The sequence below is a fragment of the Felis catus genome, chromosome B4 (assembly GCF_018350175.1).
Source record: "Felis catus isolate Fca126 chromosome B4, F.catus_Fca126_mat1.0, whole genome shotgun sequence".
Lineage (NCBI taxonomy): Eukaryota > Metazoa > Chordata > Mammalia > Carnivora > Felidae > Felis > Felis catus.
The window spans coordinates 130,503,997-130,524,986 of NC_058374.1; the positions used below are offsets into that span (position 1 = coordinate 130,503,997).

The following is a 20,990-nucleotide window of genomic DNA, read 5'->3' on the forward strand; positions in this document are numbered from 1 at the left end:
CTGGAAGGAGGTGGATTTTCGAAGCAAATCACCTGTGTAATTGTTCTCAGCCTGAGAATGGAGGCTAGGATAGGAATATCTACCCCTTAGGGTTGTGGCAACAGTTAATGCAGGTAAAAGCTGGTTAGTGCATGTGTTAGTTATCTATCGCTGTGTAACAAAACGCCCCCCTCACAAAACCCCCCACAAAAACTTAGCAGCTTAAAACAACAGGCATTATGTCAAAGTTTCTGTGGGTCAGGAATCTGGGAGTGGTTTAGGTGGGGGGTTCTGACTCAGGGTGTCTCATGAGGCTGCGTTCAAGGTGGTGGCCAGCACTGTGGTCATCCAAGGGCTGGGTGGGAGTAGGTCTGCTTCTAGGCTTACGCACATGGCTCTTGGCAGATCTCAGTTCCTTACATGGACCTCTCCATCCGTCCTGGATGGCCTGAGCCAGCGACTCGAGAGGGAGAGAGAGAGAACAGCCTCTTGGTGGGTGAATGCTCTAGTCTTTTTATAACCTGAGCAAGTGATGAAACAGAGAGAGAGAGAGAGAGAGAAAGAAAACAGTCTCTTGGTAGGTGAATGCTACAGTCTTTTTATAACATAACCTTGAAAATTACATCCTGTCACTTCTTTTTCTAAATGTATTTATTTTGAGAGAGAGAGAGAGAGAAAGAGCGAGCGCACGAGCAGGGGAGGGGCAGAGAGAGAATCCCAAGCAGGCCCCGAGCTATCATTGCAGAGTCCGATGCTGGGCTCGGTCTCATGAACCCAGAGATCATGACCTGGGCCAAGATCAAGAGTCGGAGGCTTAACCGACTGAGCCACCCAGGTGTCCCAATGTCCTGTCACCTCTGCTCTATTTGCTGGAAGTGAATCACTCAGTTCCACTCACACTCAGCAGGAGGGGAATTAGTCCATCTCTCTGAGGATGTATCAAAGAGTTTGTGAACCTGTCTTTGAAACCACCACGGCACAGTTTTGGGGACGCAGTCAGTACTCAATAAATGACTAGAAGTTGGAATTGGTTTAGCAGACAAAGTCATGTCTTGGTGACTCAATTGGCTACGCCCTCACTTTCATCAGACCAAAGGACTTGGGGGCGCTACAGTGGATTGGAGATTACACCCAGGGAACCTCCACAAGAAAACGAGGATTTTTCTCTTTCCTTTTCTATCACTTGGGGAGGGAAGATGCTCCCAGAGATCTCCTCTCTTGTGCTGGGTCAGTCAGTCCAAACACTGAAGGACAGGAATACACATCACTTAAAATTCCCTTCTCTAGACTGGGCATGTCTACTCCCTTGACACTGGGTGCAGGGGCTTCTCAACTTGGAAGAGGGATAAAACCATGGGCACCCCCGGGACCAGGGGCAGAGCATGTCCCCTGGGAGTGTCACCAACTCCCCCCCCCCCCATCCTCTCACCCCTAGCAATTTTAAATCCCAAAAGCAGAGATGATTTTTTATTTTTAAAAAAATGTTCGAGAGAGAGAGCGTGAGAGAGAATCCCAGGCAGGCTCTGCATTGCCAGCTCAGAACTCAACGCGGGGCTCGATCCCATGACCCGTGAAATCGCGACCTGCGCTGACATCGAGAGCCGTCTGCTTAACCAACTGAGCCACTCAGGCATCCCCCCAGAGATGATTAAAAAGAAAGAAAGTATTTATTTCACTATAGAGCATAACCACAAATTTGGACAAAAGAGAAAGGAAAAAAAAAAAAAAGCCTCCACAAGCCTAATACCACTACTGTTGACATTTTGTGATCTGTCCTTGCCAGAGTCTCCCCTGTGGGTGGCTTTCTAGTTTTATATAGTTCTAAGTAGTTCACAACTATAATTTCATGTCCGGCTTCTTTTCGCTGGACTTTGTCACACGTGTGTCTTTACCGCACGGTCTTCACCTCTGGGCGTTTTTGAGAGCCGCGTAGTATTTTGTTGGGTGAATGTCCATAGTTTGCTTGACTAGTCCTTTTTCTCACTAGCACAGAGCCCAACACGGGGCTTGAACTCACGAACTGTGAGATCAGGACGTGAGCCAAGATCAGGAGTCGGGATGCTTAACTGACTGGAGCCACTCAGGCGCCTCTACCCCTTTGAGTCGCATTAATGAAATATGGCTGGGGTGGGGGTGGCTGGCTGTCTTGGTTGGTAGAGAGTAGGACGCTTGATCTCGGGGTTGTGAGTTCGAGCCCCCCAATGGGTGTAGGGATCACTTAAGAAAGAAAAAAAAGGAAAAAAGAAATTTCACCTGAAACTAATATTACACTATATGTTAACTAAGTGGAATTTAAGAAACTTAACTATGGGCTGGAAACGTAAAACCTTTTCCTCTGGGGAATCATTTCATGGCTTCTAAACTTGGGACAGTCCTTTCTTTTGTGATAGCACCGCTTCTCCACCTCCAGTTTTTGTGTGGCTTTTTTTTTCTTTTGTCTTTATTTTTGAGAGAGAGAAACAGTATGTGAGTGGGGTAGGGGCAGAGGGAGACAGAGGCAGAATCCTAAGCAGGATCCAGGCTCTGAGCCGTCAGCACAGAGCCCGATGCGGGGCTCGAACCCACGAACCGTGAGATCATGACCTGAGCCGGACTTGGATACTTAACCAAATGAGCCACCCAGGTGCCCCCAATTTCTGTATGGCTTTTAAAAAATTCCTCAGGAATTAATTTCGAAGTATAGCATGAACTAGGGGTTTGAAATGAGATTTCTTTCCTTTTTAAATGTTTTTTTTTAACATTTATTTTTGAGACAGAGACAGCATGAACGGGGGAGGGTCAGAGAGAGAGGGAGACATAGAATCCGAAGCAGGCTCCAGGCTCCGAGCTGTCAGCACAGAGCCCAACACGGGGCTAGAACTCACGGACTGCGAGATCATGACCGGAGCCGAAGTCAGACGCTTAACCGACTGAGCCACCCAGGCGCCCCTATTTTCTTTTCCAAATTACTTATCAGTTTTACAAGGAAAATACCAGGGAAGGCATCTCTAATCAGCTAACCCATGAAACCATGTCTTATGAAACACAAACAAGGCTGGCTGAAATTCTGATGGAATTCACGATCTGGCGGACGATGGGAGAAAGCAGATGTCACACAGGCGCCAGTGAATTATTTGTTGAAGCACCTTGAACTTTTATTGGCACAAGGAGCTTAGCCGCCGTTGGTAACTGGTTAGGTGTGTGATGTGTGTGACCTTACGGGACAGTCTGAATTCAAGGATTTGGTTTACAAAACGTTTTGGAAAAGGGCGGCCAGGCTGACGGGCCCCATATCTGGTTTACATGTAATTTGTACGAACTATGGCGAACCCAGCCCCCTGGGGTCAGAGAGAGATCCTTAGATGGCTCAGCCCTGGACAAATGATGCCAAGTATCGTCCCAGGGAAGTACCTCCCCTCCAGGCTCCGTGTCACTGAGTGACACTGCCGAGTGTCACTACTGTAACTGCACGACTGGAGGGAGAGGGGTCTGCAGACAAGCAGCGGGCCCGGGGGGGGCGGAGGCTGAGGGAGGAAGAGGATGTTCCCAGAAAAGGGCCCTGGATCCAGAAAGCCTGTGTCCCTTGAATTCTGAACACATACGTGGACAGTAAGAACCAGTGAAGAAGCAATCATTTAGGGTCCTGAGCTTTGAAAAATCCCCATGATTATTTTATGTACAAATGCTTTCCTTTCCATGATCTACTCCTAAATGGGACGAAAATGCCTGACAGGAGTGTAGGAAGGGAGCGAGAAGGGGTAAGAGAACCAGAAAGTAATCGCATTGTTGTTATTGTACAAATGCAGGTGGAAATGCCTCCTTGCTGAGCCAGGCTCCGTACAAACAGCAGGTGAATCACCTCGGAAAGAATCCTCTCTGAAAGATAGCATGGTGACAGTTCTACAAAACGTGCTCGGGCAGGCCAGAGGCAGAGCGTTGTTCGGGACGCCGGAGGGCAAGGGCACGGGGCCGAGCAGGAGGGAAGAGGAGAGAACGCAGAGGCTGAAGATTAAGTCGGGGAGTGCAGTCTTGGGGCGGGCGCAGCTCTGAGTACAGCTGCTCAGGGAGAAACCTGTTTAGATAAGGTGGCTTGGTAGGAGCTGTCCCGTCTCTGCCTGGTGACAGCGGCTGGGCCTAAGATGATAAATTGGGCTGGCCCCCCTGGGTTCTGGGAACAGAGGCCGGGGCAGGGAGAGGCAGTGGTGAGGTGGGCGGGGTGGAGGCCTCAGGGCCACCCCAGACAGGGGCTCGTGGGAGTCACCTACCCTCTCTGGGCTGATATCTTCATCAAGGGTGACAGTCCCACCTGCCTGAGATGGTTGAGGACAACAGAGCGTCTGCTTTATAAAGTGCCTGCCACAGACCCTTAGGAAGATGAGGACAGTTCCGCCTGTGACACGATCTGCACGCGGATCCTGGTTCATCTGAAGAGAAGACCAGAAGGAAATGGAACCCCTGGGTGCTTGACGGGGACAGAACTGAGCCAGCCTGGTGCTCGAGGACAGTCCACTTGCGGATGGGCCTGGCTGTGGGCGGCGACCCCGCCTGGGAGAGGACGCTGTTTTCTGGACCCCGCCTCCCAGGCACCGGACCGGAGGGGAGACCACTGGCTGGCCTCCCTCAGCCTTGACATGCCCCCTGCGTGTTCTCTTGGTCACTGTGACAATCTGAGTGGTCTTCGGCAACCACAATGGTGGGACAGAGGCGCAGCTGTGGGCCTGGGTGGGAGGAGGCTGGCTGTCACAACTCTTCCTTGTTGCTGTCGTGGGGCTGGAGCAGCGGAGGCCCTGGGGCCAGGGGGCCACCCTCGGGCCCCTGGGCTCCGTCCTCGCGGCGCCTGCCCACGGTGGCATAGCCCTGCGGGAACCTGCGCTCCTCTCCGTGCCGCCGGAGGCTCTCAGTTCCCACGAGCCCCTGCGTTCTCAGGTACCCCTGCTGGCAGAAGGGAGGCAGCTTCTGGTGTGTTAGGGCAAACAGGAAGCAGGACTCTACACAGAAGCAAAAGGAGATAAATGAATAAGATGGAAGAGGAGGAGGGGCTGCCGACGTCCCGGGGCCTCGCCCAGGCCTTGAGCTGGGAGCTCACTTTTGTGGGTACCTCCCATCCGATCTGAGTAGCCACGGATCTCGTCCCTCCCCGAGGTTCCAAGAATAGGAGGCTTCCCGGACATTCTGGAAGAACAAGGCTCCAAACGGAAAGCAAAAACCACAGATATGACTCAGCTCCCAGGGGTCTGGGCCCAACATGGTGCTCTGCAGGGAGCCAGCCCCAGCTGGGAGCTCGGCCACCCTGAAGCAGACCCCTCAGCCTTTTCTTCTAGAAGCTGGCCTGGCTGGGGCCAGGAGCTGGGTGGTCAGTCCTGTTCTGAGCTCAGAGCTGCCTGCGAGGATTTATCCACCTCAGCAATGTCTGGGTTGCACATACCATGTGTAAAGCACTGTGCGAAGCACTGTGTTCTAAGCACCGTGCGGGGCGGGCAGAGGAAACCGGTAAACCCTCGTCTGTACCACAGCAGAGAGTTGGCACACAGACCCAGTCTGCTCTATCAGGAAACAGCTGTGGATGTTTATGATTCAGAGATATCAAGAAACCACCAGAAGAGCAAGAAGCAGTTCCTTCTGGGGAACGAGGGTGTAAGTGAGAAGTCTTTTAGCTAAGCGCTTATATAACTTTCACTTACAAAACAGAAAAGACGAAACAGATAGGGGCTCAGTCTTCTCAGGGATTTAGAGACAAGACGAGAAGGAGCAAATGTCCAAAACTGTCTTGAGGCTTAGATCTCAAAAACAAAAAAACAAAAACACCCTCCCCCCCGCCCCAAACAGGCACATTACAAAGGACGTTGTGAGGCTTGCATGGGTGAACAGGCTGTAGGGAGCTACACGGATAGTATTTCCTATTTTATTTATGACTTATGCACGGACGGCCCATGGGAGAACGGTCCTGAGCAGGGAAGACCGCAGGTGCAGGGGAGGACGGTGGAGCGGGAGACTTTTGGCAAGCACCACCTTCCGGTGACATACGTCACCCCTTCTGCAGGGGCCAGGGGGCGGAGGAGCCCAGCAGAATCTGGGGCCAAAGCTAGCAGCTGCACATCAGCTAAGGGGGTGGAGGAGAGCCCGCTTCCCTGCCAGCTGGCCCCGAGGCGGGAGGACCCTTCCAAGGTGAAGGCAGTGACGCTCAGTGGCTTGCAGTGCTGAGCGGGATCTGGGGGGTGGGAGCCAGGAGGCTGCAAGGCCCGGATGAGGCACTGTGGTGGCCATGCCCCAGGGTGGGATACACTCCCTAACAGGCACGGTCGTCTTCGTGTACTCCTGAAACCTCGAGAAACAGGCAGGCATTTTGTCGCTGAGATCTTTAGACCTGTATCACGTAATTTCCCGTGCAAGCGTGTGGTCACGGTTGATAGTCTGCGGATGCCAGCCCTTCAAAGCTGCTTAGCCCTGCGTTACGAATTACCTCTGAGCATCTACGTATATTTAGACTATGAATTTAAACTATTGTTTCAAGCCATCCCTCTCTTTAAAAAAAATTTTTTTAATGTTTATTTTTGAGAGAGAGAGAGAGAGAGAGAGAGAGAGACAGACAGACAGACAGACTGTGAGTGGGGGGCGGGCAGAGAAAGAGGGAGATACAGAATCTGAAGCAGGCTCCAGGCTCTGAGCTGTCAGCACAGAGCCCAACGCGGGGCTGGAACTCATGAACTGTGAGATCATGACCTGAGCTGAAGTTGGATGCTTAACCGACTAAACCACCCAGGCGCCCGAAGCCATCTCTCTTAATGTACGCATTTTTATTTCAAAGTTGACTGAGGCTGTTGAGAGGATACCGACCATCTCTAACCTGACTTGATAGCAATAGTGCCTGATATACAACTGATGTTCAAAAGATGTTTGCTGAACACAAAAGAGTGGATGTCCTAGGCATTCGGGGGGTTTAAAAAAAGACAAAAATTTGGCTTGTTTCAATTAGTTCTCCCTCTGGATCATCAGACTTCTGTCAATGCTATCTTCCAGTTCACCAATTCTCTCTTCACCTCTGTCTGAAGTGCTACTTTATCTTTCGGTTGAGTTTCTAATTACACATTTTTTTCACTTCTAGAAGTCTTACTTGGATCTTTCTGAAAGCTGACCAGTCAATTATATTTTTAAGAATCTGTTTCCTTATATGTTTAATTTTTTAAAATTTATCTTAAAGTTTATCTATTTTGAGAGGGTGCGAGTGAGTGCACACGCATGAGCAGGGGAGGGGCAGAGAGACACAGAGAGAGTCCCAAGCAGGCTCCACGCTGCCAGTGCAGAGTCTGACTTGGGGCTCAAACTCCCCAACTGTGAGATCACGACCTGAGCTGAAATCAAGAGTCAGATGCTTAACTGACTGAGCCACCCAGGCGCTCCATTTTTCTTACATATTTTAGACAGACTTTGTCTCCTCTGTTTGTAAGTCTTCCAATTCCCACAGTTTTTTTGGTTTGATCCCACAGTTTGTTTTTTCTACTGACCCTCCCTCGTGGCTATTTGTGTCCTTATATGTTAAGTGCTTTTTGCTTGGTGGGGGAGGGACACGGGTTCACCTTAACCTGGAGCTTCATCTGTGGGAATGCTTTTTTGAGCCCTAGTTTTAAAGTGTGTTTCTTCACAGAAGACTTGCATTTACTTCTGTGATTTTTGCACACCGATGGTGTGAAGTTTGGCCCCAAACTCACATGAGCGAGGCTTAGGGGTTAGAAATTCTCAGGAGAGGGGCGCCTGGGTGGCTCAGTCGGTTGAGCGTCTGACTTCGGCTCAGGTCATGATCTCGCGGTCTGTGAGTTTGAGCCCCGCATCGGGCTCTGTGCTGACAGCTCAGAGCCTGGAGCCTGCTTCGGATTCTGTGTCTCCCTCTCTCTCTGACCCTCCCCCGCTCATGCTCCTGTCTCCCTCTCTCTGTCAAAAATAAACAAAACATTAACAAAAAATTAAAAAAAAAAAAAGAAATTCTCAGGAGAGATTCTCCCTTACTCTACCCAGAGCTCAAAAGCACGAGTCTCCATCATCTTCTCTCGGGAGTGTTTTGTGCCTCCTAGTGGATCCACTGAGATCCAAGTTTATGTGAGAGTCTCTAAACAGACCTCCTACCCTGCTGCTTTACCTTCCCACCCGCAAGTGCTGTCAGTTACCCGGGCTCTAGGCTACTGATGATTGGTGACAGACCATGTCCAGCAATGGCCTTATGCTTTTCCTGGCATCCGGCCTCTGGAGAATTCCCTTTTTTTCCTGCCGGTTCTTTAAAAGTGACATTTGGGGCTCAGTTGAGCGTCTCTTGATTTCAGCTCAGGTCATGATCCCAAGGTCATGGGATCGAGCCCCGCATCGGGTTCCACGCTGAGCACAGAGCCTGCTTGGGATTCTCTCTCGCTCTTTCTCCCTCCCTCTGCCCCTCTCCCCCTCTCCCCAGCTTTCTCTCTCTCTAAAATAAATAAAATGAAAAAAAATTAAACAAAAATGACATTCAATTCAGCGACTTCAGGTGTGCTGTCCTGGGAGAGATTTCTGCGGACATCTAGTCTACGCCGTGGATAACCGAATTCTCAAGTTTAGATTTCTAGATGTGAATCCTGAAACCTCAGGGGAAACGGATCTACCTGGTCTTCTTTCAACTTCCAGCTCACTGACTCTGTCCTTCTAGGAACTTAAGTTACCTGCATAGAAGCTTCGCAGATCGGTGTCCAAACAGTTCTCCAGGAAGCGCCTCAGAGGTAAGATGTGCCCCACCGGGGCGGTCCAGTCGGTCAAGAAATCTTCCACGATGTGGTGGATGGCCGTGGGCCGAGGCAGGGCCCAGTCGGCAGGGCGGAACCTCACCTCCTGCTCTGTGGGGACGAGAGGGGAGACGGGTCAGGGCCCGGCAGGCTCCCATCCTGGAGCTGACAGCATGGTTCCCACACATCCCAGGTGCTTCCCGCGCTCCCTCACGCTCGGCTCGCCGGCCACACTCTGCGCTGGGCAGCGGCCGGCCTGTTCAACGGCCATCTCTGTGTTTGCAAGGTTGGCACGAGGGAGGGACTGGATCTGTTCCTTGTGGTATCGGAAAGCGGAACCAAGACTAATTACTTGCACTTGGTGTTTTTCTAAGACGCGCGTGGACTGAGGGCCACGGTGATTGCTTCAGAACTGCTCTTTCTCTGAGGAGACTCAGAGGCCCCGCGAGAAGGGTCTGGGGGCTCATCTAGTCCAGCTTCCCACCTGGTGTGGACTCCCTTCAGTGGTGTCCCGGGCAGACGGCTATTAAGTCGCGACTCGACCATCCTCGTACTGGGAAACTCGATGTCCGGGGGCGACCCATTCCACTGCTGGACAGCTTTGAGTAGGAGTCACTCCTGATTCTGAATAGAAGCCTGCGCTCCTGTCACTTTGACCTGCTGATACTACCTCTGCCTGTTTTTAGAATACCTCTTCCCAGGGACAGCTCTTTAGTTTCCGGAGCAGGAATCGCATTCCCCAGCGGGGAGGGGGGTTCATCTGTTGGTAGCTACTCTGTGCCAAGCACCGTGCTGACATTCTGTGTTTTCAGTTTTTGTTTTAAAGACTTTATCTTATTAAAAAAAAATTTTTTTTTTTACATTTACTTATTTTTGAGAGAGACAGAGAGACAGAGCATGAGCAGGGGAGGGGCAGGCAGAGAGAGAGACACACACACACCCCCACAGAATCGGAAGCAGGCTCCAGGCTTTGAGCTGTCAGCACAGAGCCCGATGCAGGGACTGAACCCATGAACTGTGGGATCATGACCTGACCTGAAGTCGGATGCTTAACTGACTGAGCCACTTGGGTGCCCCAAGACTTTGTTTAAAAAAATTTTTTTTTAATGTTTATTTTTGAGAGAGAGACAAAGCATGGGCAGGGGAGGGGCAGAGAGAGTGAGAGAGTAAGAGAGAGCAAGAGATTGAGACAGACACAGAATCTGAAACAGGCTCCAGGCTCTGAGCTGTCAGCACAGCCCGACACAGGGCTCGAACTCATGAGGTGTGAGATCATTGGCCTGAACCGAAGTCGGACGCTTAACCGACTGAGACACCCAAGCGCCCCTATTTTATTTTTAAGTAATCTCTACGCTCAGTGTGGGGGCTTGAACTCACAACCTCAAGATCAAGAGTCGGATGCTCTACTGAGTGAGCGAGGCGGGTGCCCCACGTTCTGTGTTTTTTTTTTTTTTAATCTCGTTTATCTTCACACAATTCTATCGTTAGCCCCGCTTTACAAATGAGGAAGCGGAGGCTCAGAGAGTGTAGGTAACGGTCCAAGGCCACACAGCAAGGAAAGGGCAGCCTGGGAACGCTGCCCGGCTTTTCCGCGCTTTTTATGCTGCATGCCTGTGTTAACCACATCCGGCTCCTTTCCCTGCGCCCTCTGAGAGTCAGTCTCCAGGTCCCCTCCCCCTCCACGCTCAGCCTCCCTTGGAGACACAGAGCAAGACCGTGGCGCCTGGAGGAGATCACGACACTCCACGTGTGGCCTGCCCAGGTCACGGTACGCGCCAGAACCTGGGAACGTCGTTTCTCATTGGTGGACCCTGTGCCTCGTTTGCTCTGTGGGCGGAGTCCCCAGTGCCCTCCCCGCCCCGTGTCCTCCTGTCAGCTGAAAGTGTTGTGTGAGGGCTTAGCGGTGACGAGGTAACGGGCAGCGGGGGCCGAGCGGTGTCGGGGGACAGCAGAGGTCTGGCTCACCGGTGGGGAGGTGCCTATAGTAGTAGATGACGGGGTGGAGGAAGTTGGACTGCCACGCGTCTTCCGTGTGCCCCACGGACCGGTCATGAAAGAAGACGTCCTTGTCGGGCCCAGAGAAATTTCTGCCATACTCCATGTTGATGACGAAGAGCCCGTGCCTGGCCCTCCTTCCTGTGATGGTCTCCAGCTGGGCCAGCATCTGCACGGGGAGCTCCTCCAGGTACTCAAACGCCGTGGCGTTCCTGGGGATAAGGGCAGCGCAGATGGCCAAGACCCTCAGTGCCGCGGCAGAGGTGGGGTGGGCGCGCGCGCGTGCCTCTCGTGCGATTGTCTACGGGCTCCGATTGTTCTGCACACACCTCACTTGAGCCTTACTGTCACAGCCGAACCCCGACTTACGCAGGAGACAGATTCCAGAAAACTCTGAGTAACTTGAAAGGTATCTGGGGAAAGGGTGACCCGGGCTGAGAGGCCAGTCACGGAAAAGCCCCGGGAGGGAGCCTGGGTGTCTTCGAGGGACGGGAGGCAGGCCGGCCTCGAGCGGAGGGGCAGGAGAAGGGCTGGGGGCAGGTCGAGGAGAGCTTGTGGGTGCCATGACGGGAACGCTCGGTTTCACATGGGTTCTCCCACTCGCTTTCTCCCTGAGAAGGGAAGGCCACCGGCCCCTGGAGAGTGCTGCGCAGAGATGAACGTGTGTGACTCAGCTTTTAAGAGGACCGCCCGGCCACTGTGTTGAAAGCAGACCACGGGCAGAGGTGCGAGGCTGTAGGTGGTTCAGGTGAGAGATGCTGGGGGGCTGGACCAAGGCGGTGCCACCGGGGCGGGTCAGGGGTGGTCAGATTCTTGACAGAATTTGAAGGCAGCGCTTACGGGGTGTGGGGCGAGTCGGAGTGTGGAGAGTGGGTATGGAAGAGAGGAGTCAGGGTGCGGGGTATCTTGTGCTGAGCACAGGCGAATTCCTTGTGTGTCCTTGAACTTGGCGAGCTGTCGCCCTCCCTGGCTTTGGGTCGGGCTGCTCCCTCTGAGACATGCCCCCTGCGTCTGACCTGTCCTCTGAGCACCCTTCTCCGTCCCTGCTCTGCCGTGTGTCGTCTGTGATCTGCCACCTGTCACTTAACCGATAAGGAGACAACACGGTCCTGGCCTGAGGGAGACCCTTCATCCGCATCGCTGCGGTTTACTGCCCATCTGCTCAGTGCCAAGTGCGGTCTACCAGTTACCTTTACTCCTGCCTGCAACGTAAGGGTTATTATCCCCATTCCGCAGATGCGAGAAAGGCTCAGAGAGGCTAAGTGACTTGCCCAAGGTCACACAGGCAGAAGGCGGCAGAACAGGGAGGCACACCCAGGTCCGTCTGTCTGTCGAGCTTGTGGTGTTGATTTCATTGATTTCCACCCCACCCCCCCTGCCCCCTGAAGGCTTCACTTAGGAGGGAACCACTGGGCCACTCCATGCCAGGGATAGGCAGAGAAGAGCTCCGACCCGTGAATGGTGGAGTTGGGCTACTCACTCCTTCAGCAGGACGACATCGGCCAGCACGCCGAACATCTGGTAGAGCCCAGAAGCCTCGTTGATGCGCCGGACGATGGAGCTCGTCAGCTGTGAGACGGGGTGCTCAGTGGAGGGCCAGGCGACGCCGTGGTGGCGATGCTCCAGCAGGCGGTGGACGGCACGCGCTGAAATGGCCAGAGGGAGGAACAGCATGCCATACTACAGATTTCATCTTTCACCACCCCGAGGGACGCACGGCCCCTGCCAACCTCTTGGGGCTCAATAACGCTTGTGTGCGAGGCTCCAAAATGCCTCCAGCGAGGCGCCTGGGTGGCTCAGTCGGTTAAGCATCCGACTGTTGACTTCGGCTCACGTCATGATCCCACAGTTTGTGAGTCCGAAGGCCGTGCTGGGCTCTGTGCTGGCAACTTGGAGCCTGCTTGGGATTCTCTCCATCTCCTCTCTTGCTGGCCCTCCCCAGCTCTTACTCTGTCTCTCAAAATAAATAAACTTAAAAAAAAAAAAAAAAAAGAACATGCCTTTGGAGCAGAGTCAGTCAAGGTTTCCCACCAAGGGCCAGATGGGCCGTATTTTGGGCTCTACAGCCCGGTCGGCTGCACTACTCAGTTCTGCTTCCGGCGCAAAAACAGCCCGAGTGGGTACCTGAATGGATGGGAGCGGCTGGATCCGGCTCCAGGCCAGAGTGGGCCCGGCCCCGCTTTAGGCCCCCTGCATGTGGATGTCCCACGCTACCCCTCACAGGTGCTAGGTCAACCCCGGACCCTGAGCCTCCCTCTGACCCCGCTCCCCTTCCCGGGGTTTTGTTCCCCTCAGAGACTCCCAGCTGGGAAACCGTTCAGTGCCTCCCGTCCTCCAGAGTCTAAATCCAAGCTGTCCCTAAATTCTACTGATGGAAGGACAGCACGGTGACAGCTGTCTGAAATGACAGGGAGATGTTCTGCCGCATATCTGGGGCTGCCGTGCACAGTTGTGGGATCGGGCTTGCTCTTCCAAAACAAATCAACACGATATCCAAATCCGAGAAAGGCAAGAACACAGACAGACCACGCGCGTGACGGGAGACTCAGCTGGCCAACAGTCACGGGAGAAGCTGCTCGGCCTCCCCAGATACCCGGCTCTGGAGGAAACGATGGCTAAGCTGAGTTTTGCACAAGGTCGAGGAACCGCGCAGCCAGTGGGGTCTGGGGAGGGTGCCCTGACAAAAGGGGCCACAATCTTGGGAGAGCCTGGCACGTTCTGAAAAGCAGGCAAGGGACCAGGCTGGAAAGGTGAGCTGGCAGGGGCCTGGCAAAGCTTGGAGCGGCATGCCAAGGAGCTGGAGCCTTCCCCGGGGAGGAGGGGAGCCACTAAGAGCGGCTTAAGCTGTAAGCAGGGGAAAGAGAAGATTTTTTTGTTTGTTTATAGGAAGGGTGTTTTGGCAGGGCAGCTGGAAGAGATACAGGAGGGGGCCGGGCCGGGCGTCTGGCCTGTCCTTCCGTGTGGTATTGGTCTGTGCTGTTCACATTTTATCTTCTGTTGCTTTCCTCTGCCTTACTGTTTGCTTCTGGTCTCCCGCGGGACCCGTTTCTCGGGTCTGAGCAGGATGTGTGGGCCACGTCACCCCGCCCCCAGCAGGATCCTCAGCCGGTAGTAGTGACCACACAGCAACCCAGGACTGCTTCCCATTTGCCTGGAGCTTCGTGGTCGGCTGTGAGCTTTAGAATCAGACACGTGTGCATTCGTATTACCCTTCTGCCAACTGGCTCGGTGACTCTGGGCAAGTTACTTAAGTTCTCTGTGCCCCAGTTTCCTTATCTGGAAAAATGGTGCAGAAATAACAGGGGTGCCGTGAGGATTAACTACGTGAGCTGGGGAAAGGTCAGGGGACCGAAGGAAGGAGGTGGGGGGGGGGCAGGATCTGTCAGGACAGCAGGTGCAGGGAGGGTAACATGCATGGGAACAATGACGAAGGTTTTTTTTTTTTCTGTAAGAAAATTTTTTTTAACGTTTATTTTTGACACAGAGAAAGAAAGTGAGCAGGGGAGGGGAAGAGAGAGAGGGAGACACAGAATCTGAAGCAGCCTTCAGGATCTGAACTACCAGCACCGAGCCCGACGTAGGGCTCAAACACGCAGACCGTGAGATCAGGACCTGAGCCAAAGTGAGATCATGACCTGAGCCGAAGTCGGACACTTAACTGACTGAGCCACCCAGGCGCCCCAAGGATTTCTTATCGGGGAGACACAGCTAAAGGGACAGATGCTTCTCCTTCTGGGTGTGTGTGTTTGTATTCGATCTGCGGATATTTTGGCTTATAGACGGGAAACACTCTCTCTGGTTTCCTTCTCCGACAGCACCCATCACCCGTGGGCCATAAAATACATTGTCTGGAAATCAAACATGGTTATTTTTCCCTGCCAAACAGGAAGGATAGTCAAATGCCAAAATGAACATTAAGCCACCGGGAGTCGTCAAATTAAACACGGAAGTGCCAGGATGCGGGAAGCCTTGTGGTGTCTATGGCAAAGTCAACTGGTCCACATAACACTCACCATGCAACCAAGTACCCATCCAATAGCCCGCCCGAGGTGCAGAAAATTTATACTCTCACGACTGATTTAATTCGACCGCAATTTTGACTGAAATTTGTTGGTACCCAGAGAATCTCTGTGTAATGCTTCATAGCTACAGGTCCCCGGGTATTGCCTTATTTAGTCCTTACAACAGCCCCGAGGGCGGAAAGTTCACCTCCATTACATCTCTGATGTCAGGCTGTCCAGATGAGGCTTCTAGAGAGGTCATAAAGCTTCACCTCTCAGACCACCCAGCGGGGGAGGAACCCACATCAGCACCCCCCCAAGCTTGGCCTTCTTGCCAATACCTGGTACCTCGCTGGCACGGGACTCAAGCATGTAACTTGCCAACTCCCAATGTACTTAACTTTCATACCTTATCTGACACTTTCCTAGACAAATTACTCAGACCACAAAAACATGCTGCCATCTGTCCTGGACAGATCGACCTATCGACTACTGATAAGCAATCTCATCGAGGCTGCTGGAAATCAGGAGTATGTTTATAAACCCTGGGGTTTACTCTCTGCCGGGCTCACCTGTGTATCGGAATCCATGAATGAAGCCCCCGGCCGATTTCCGGTAATCCACCGAGTGGCTGGCGGTACCCAGGACAAAGAGACCCCGGCTTCCTTTGGACTCATAGCTAGCTTTCACCAGCGGGTACTTCTTGCTGAACTCACCCCCAGAAGACAGTCGGAGGGACCTGCGAGCGGAAAGTGTGGTTAACAGAAATCACTGCTGTGTATGAAACACGTATGCTGCGCTCAGCCCTGCGCTAAGTCTAAGTGCTTTATATCCCTTGTTGCATTTAAACCACAACATGACCTTGGAAGGTGGGTATGATTATCTCTACTTAACAGACGAGGACAACCGAGGCTCAGGTTGAAGTTGTGGCGGGTCAGGGATGGGGCCAGGATTCAAGCCTGACTGGAGGCTTAGGCTCTGGGCTCTGACTTAATGGGATGGCAGTCTGGTTGAGGCCTTCCGGCTTCTCCTTGTCCGCCCGTCCTCTGGCCAGAGAAAAGTGAGACACTGGACGGATTCTTTAATACCAAACCTTGCCAAGGTACTGGGGCAGCGATGTCTAAAGCAAGGTAGTTCACAATCGTAAGTGACGTTGGCAGCTACCATTTTGTTAAGCATAGAATATGTGCCGAGTACTTTCTGGATTAATCCTCACAGTGGCCCTGTGAGAAAATATGATCCTCGTTTTAGTGATGAAGAGACCGGACGCAGCACGGTTAAGTAACTGTCCCAGAGCCCGCAGATTTGCCAAGTGGAGAATCTCAGACCGACACCAGTGCCTGCGTCCTTAGCCACCTTGCAGCAAATTCACCATTTTATTCTGCCTCGGCTCATCTTCCCCTCTCTCCGGTGGAAGATCACAACGCAGACAAAGACCCGCCGTTGCTGCTGCTACCCGGTGGAGGGCCTTAGGGCCATCGGTCCCTGTGAGGACAGACAGCTCATGTCCTGGGTGGGAGATGAGGCAGCAGCTACATCCACTGTGACGGCGCAGTCCTGAAAGCCGTCGCTGGCCCACTGGACGGTGACTCTCCACCTCCCCCCCCCCAAGGGGAGATATCAGAAGGGATTTGCTAAGTGATCCCAGCTCCTCCCCCGTTTGGACTCACTTGTCGAAAATGGAGAAGTCGAAGTTCCAGCCCAGGCAGCGGATGACCCGGTCGTAGGCCACGCGCATGGCGAAGTTGTCATTGTCGTCCTGGGGGAGGGTGATGGCGTCGGTGCTCTGGTTGCCTTCCTCCAGGAAGAACTTCAGGGTGACGCGGAACTTGCCCTCACGGTCCTTCACGATGGCCAGATCCGTCAGGTCGGACTCCAGCAACCCGTCCAAGGACTTCAGCTGGTAGGTGTCCAGCAGGCCGTTGTTGATGGCCCTGGGGCCCAAGGGAAATGCCAAGAGAGAGAAAGGAGTCCGTACGGGGGACAAGGAGGCTCAGAGGAAGGGGTGGTTGGTCCGGTGGGGTCAGGAAGGGCTTTCGATCCACAAGCAGCCGCGCAGCATACCTGAGGTCTCCAACATAGTGGGTGGCCCAGGACAGCCGGACGCGGGAGCGACTCAGCATGTGGATGAAGTTGGTGACACCCAAGATGTTCTCTGCGGTCTCAAAGGCAGAGTTCCCCCGCCCCAGGATCAGCACATTCTGACCCTCGAAGTCCTTGGGGTCCACGGACACAGACTCGTATCCCTCCGTGTATTCGGAGCCCGGGAAGTCAACCTGGTTGGGGACCGACAAACCGGTGGCTACCAGAAGGACGCTGCAGGGAGGGGACAGAGGGAAGATGGCTTAGTCTCTCAGCCGTAAGACTACTACGTGAAAAGCATTCCTTGGATTAGCTGCCTGGCTCACCCGCCTCGCGCAGGCTGCTGGCTCCTGAAAGAACACAGGAGAACGTCCATTCCTTCATCCGTTTAGGGACCCACCCCCGAGTATCAGAGACGTGACCCTCACCCTCGCTGAGCCCACCCTAGTGGACAGTCTCCTTTCCATGTTCCTGGGATGATCCCAGACATGAGAATCAACCTGACTCCCTGAGGTGACACGTGAGAAATCGAATCGTTCACCTAATTTTGGACACAGCCGTTAGGGCCACTGTCACCCTCAGGGGTGCAGGGGTCCAAGCTGGCACTACCTTTCTTTCCCCGGGGCTGTAACAAGCAAGGAGCAAGGCTGGGCCTCCGGCAAAAGGCATGAGAATTTGAACTCTGGGCACCTGCCTGGAGCCGGGTGTCAGGCTAATGGCCAGGAAGGGAGGGGGCAGTCTGGTATAGCAGAAACAGGTTTTGGGGTCAGGAAGACACAGCCTGGGTCAGACTGCAGCTGGACCGCTTATAAACTGTGTGACACAGCGCCGGTTAATCAACTTCTCTGGGCCTCAATTCTTCATCTGTAAAACTGGGACCAGAGAACTCCCCGCCAGGGTCCTTGCGGGGATTAAATAAGGGCAGCCCGAGTTTGGGCTATCTACACAATGTCGGGCTTTGTCCCAAGCCAAAGCCAGCCAACACCGAATGCTGGTGGCATTGCCTGTTGGACCTCTCACTCTTGTTCAGTCCTGAAATCCCACCGAGCCCATCCAACACTTGCTGGATGTTTTTCCCACAATGTATTTTGGGGAACACCGGTTCTAGGAGATGCTCTGCCAAAAGAGCTTTGTGGGTACATGTGTTTAGGCAATGCTGAATGCCCAGTGCCAGAGTGCCACAGTGAACACGAAGATCTTAAACACTGACAAATCCTGCAGGAAAGAGCTGGTAAGTATCTTCCACGCACATTTGATCATAATTTTTTTGGACACATTTGGGCAACGCTGGGTGAGCTGAACCTCTTAGCACTGGATTTCAGTGGGAGCAAGGAGTGGCAGAAATGCGCATATTCTCTCATTTCTTCCAAACCTACCCGCCAACCAAGGGGTGGCAGCAGATCGGCTCCGGGGCCAGGTTCCTTACCTGCACCGGTGTGCGTGGCCCATCTGGTCCGTCAGGAGGAAGTAATGGCCGTTCCAGGCCTGCCGATCCTTGTTCAGAGTGACGTGGGCAATGGTCGTGTTGTACAGCACGTGGAGCCCCAGCCTGTCTGCGAAGTCATCCAGGTAGCGCACCATGTCGCCCGCATCGGGGAAGTAGGCGCTGGAGTAGTGTCTGAAGAGCAGCCGGGGGTCGTGGCTGAGCAGAGAGTTCCAGTCGTGGCGGAGGTTGAACTCGGCGTTGGCCTTGCCCGTGTGCCGCTTGTTGATGCTGATGAGCTTGCGGTGGCGTGGGTAGCGCGTGAAGAAGCTGCCGGGCCGCGGGGCGCGCTCAAACACCGCGTAGTCCCTCCCGGCCCGCTGCAGGAAGTAGGCCATCTGTAGGCCCGCGGGCCCGGCGCCCAGGACGCAGTAGTCCCGGTGCGGGGGCCCCGAGGTCGGGGCTGGGCGCAAGCACAGAGCCGGGTGCAGGGCGAAGGTCAGGAGCAGCCCGGGCGGGCCCCACAGCCCGGCCGCGGCCAAGAGGCTCATCTTGTGGTAGACCAGGGATGTGGGGCCTTGCACCCTGGTTGGTCCCTCCAGGACCGGGGAGATGGGCGAAGGGCTGGGGACCGAGAGAGGGGCAGGGGTTCTCCCACCGCAATCTGAAGTCGGGCCAGGACCACACCCCAAGGCCCTCTGAGCTCATTTGCCTGCCTTCATCCTTTCAAGCTCGAATCTGGGGCTCCCCCCAGGCATCCCTAACGCCTCCATCTCCTCCAGGGCCTCGGTTCCCAGGGGCGCCACCCTCTTTCTTATTGCCATAGTAGTACGAGGGCGGGTGTTCCCCCATTCCTCCCCTAATTTGAGGGTGCCCAGCACCCTTCCCGGGCCCTCCCCAGCTGAGACCCTCGAGGTACGCCTCTTTGGCCACGCCCCCGTCCTCAGGTCCTGGACCGGAGGAGGTGTGGCCTGCACGAGCCCCGCCCCCTCCAGGTGCTGGGCGCGCCGGGCTCCCCGGTCACGTGACAGGGATGCCCCAGAACACCTGTCGCCACGCGGCGCTAGGCCTCAGTCCTGCCGGCGCGGGCTCCCCGGGGGCCGCTCCCCACGCGTGCGCGGTGCCCACGTCTGCAGCACCCACTTCCCTGCACGGAGCGCGAACGTCCCAGCCGCACGGGAGGCAGCCCGCAGTCGACTGGGGCCGCGCTCTGCCCGCGGGCGCCCCGGCGGCCCCGCCCCTCCCGCCCGGCCAATGGCAGAGGGCGGGGGTCACGTGCGCGGCGCGCAGCACGCCGGGACGGGCGGGGGGGCCGCGGTCTCCCGGCGGCGCGGGACGGGCGCGCACGTGCTGCCAGCGGGCTGGAGCCGCCAGAGGCTGGTGGCGCTGGGGATCGCGGCGCTCGTGGGGCGCCGGGCTCTCGTTTTAAAGCTGTACGTCTCCACGTGTAGGTGAGGCACAGGGGCAGGTGACTTTTGGAGATAAACCCAGTTCTTACACTCTGCTATTAACGTCGCCAAAGACTTGTTGGCTACCCAGTTTGGGGAGCCTGGAAGCCGGGTTAGTGAAGTCAGGACAGAAAAAAGAAATTAACAGGTGTTTGCTACAGGGATTTAGTCTGTTGTTTGCAAAGTAACATCCGTGATTGGCTGACTGTCCCACCAACCCGGAGAAGCAGGCGATTCCGTTTCCTACATTGTGTAGCCACTGGCCAAAATGGAAGTTTAGGAGCGATTTGCTTGAGACCACCCAGTTCGGTGGAACCTGGAATTCACCCCTCCCCCTTTACTCCAAATTATGAGCGCTTTCCAAAAAGTTTTTAATTCATGAGTCATGTGTTGTGTTCTTGGTAATGTTGTAAACAAAGGGGCCTGTGATAGGCCAGTATAGACGCAAATCCACTGCTAATTCACTGCAACTGGGTGTGGCTGAAGCACGCAACGTGGATGGCCGATGATGGAGAACCGCTTTTCGGGTGAACTGGCTGATGGAGGTTGGCTTTGCAGAGGTGGAATGTGGATCCTGCATTAGACTTACAGGGCAGAACATATGCAGTTTTGAGAATACAGGAACCTTCAAGGGGGCGTTAAGCAGTTCGGTGAGACGGGGCCAAGAGTGCTCCTGGTTAGGGCAGCCATGCCTAGTGTGGAAAGAACTCTGCGGTCTAGCTTCGCATGGCTGGAGCCTCTAGTTAAAAATTGTCCCTGGGTCCTCTAGAGAAGTCTCCCTTGATCTCTCAGAACAACGTATCCACTAAGGAATGCCACTCATCTATTTATAGGTTGTATCCACATCAGAGAAAAGTTCCATAGAGCAGAAATGATCTTATTCACTCTGGTGACCTCAGTGCTTTCTCCAGTATCTGGCAAACAGGGAGCCATCAGTAAGCATTTGTTGACTAAACACCAAAACCAGACGGGCTATGCCAAGCACCTAACCAAAACTAAGGTAGGAAGGTCTGCTTCTTACTGGTTGTGAAGACTTGAGAATATGTGCTGGCAAGTAACGAAGTACCTGAAATAGTTACTGGTCTTATTTGGGGAGTGGTGGGAAATCTGGCCTGATAAAGCAGGGCAGGGCCTTGAGAGTAGGCTGACCCTGAATTACAGGCAGCAGTGGAAGGTTTCGGAGTCGGGACTGAAGCAGTGTGGCTTGATGGCCCCAAGCAGGATGGACAGAGGTAGGGGATAGAGAAAATAAATGAAGCGTGTGGAAGCCGGTGCCAAGGTTTCAGAGACCAGGGCTGGAACCAGCTTCCACCTGCCCCCCTCCCCCAGTGAATCCCGCTGG

At 54.2% G+C, this 20,990-nt stretch overlaps 1 protein-coding gene and 1 long non-coding RNA gene across 4 annotated transcripts; one reads left to right on the plus strand and one right to left on the minus strand.

Moving 5' to 3' along the window:
• Nucleotides 1-3,088: 3,088 nt before the first annotated feature.
• Nucleotides 3,089-19,414, minus strand: FOXRED2 (FAD dependent oxidoreductase domain containing 2). 3 transcript variants are annotated; one of them, XM_023257452.2, is made up of 9 exons: nt 18,204-19,414; nt 16,760-17,011; nt 16,366-16,629; nt 15,268-15,434; nt 12,175-12,340; nt 10,665-10,906; nt 8,640-8,810; nt 8,118-8,223; nt 4,713-4,946 (listed from the first exon to the last, which is right to left on the minus strand). In XM_023257452.2, exons 1-9 carry the CDS (start codon nt 18,749-18,751, stop codon nt 4,856-4,858), a joined length of 2,007 nt encoding a protein of 668 aa, XP_023113220.1. In that variant the 5' UTR covers nt 18,752-19,414; the 3' UTR covers nt 4,713-4,855. The 3 variants fall into 3 exon arrangements, with proteins under 3 accessions (XP_023113219.1, XP_023113220.1, XP_023113223.1); XM_023257451.2 differs by lacking the exon at nt 8,118-8,223 and having other exon boundaries at nt 3,089-4,946; nt 18,204-19,412; XM_023257455.2 differs by lacking the exons at nt 8,118-8,223; nt 10,665-10,906.
• LOC102901649 lies at nt 10,744-12,219 on the plus strand. The gene is made up of 4 exons (XR_002160066.3): nt 10,744-10,884; nt 11,048-11,103; nt 11,314-11,442; nt 12,083-12,219. It is a non-coding gene; the product is annotated as an uncharacterized LOC102901649 (long non-coding RNA).
• Nucleotides 19,415-20,990: the final 1,576 nt, after the last annotated feature.

Excerpts from the sequence above, each read along its gene's own strand:
- FOXRED2 (XM_023257451.2), bottom strand. The coding sequence starts at position 18,751 with ATGAGCCTCTTGGCCGCGGCCGGGCTGTGGGGCCCGCCCGGGCTGCTC. Across the intron at positions 16,630-16,759 it reads CACTATGTTGGAGACCTCAG|GGCCATCAACAACGGCCTGC; the intron begins GTATGCTGCGCG and ends CTTGGGCCCCAG. Across the intron at positions 8,811-10,664 it reads CTATAGGCACCTCCCCACCG|AGCAGGAGGTGAGGTTCCGC; the intron begins GTGAGCCAGACC and ends TCGTCCCCACAG.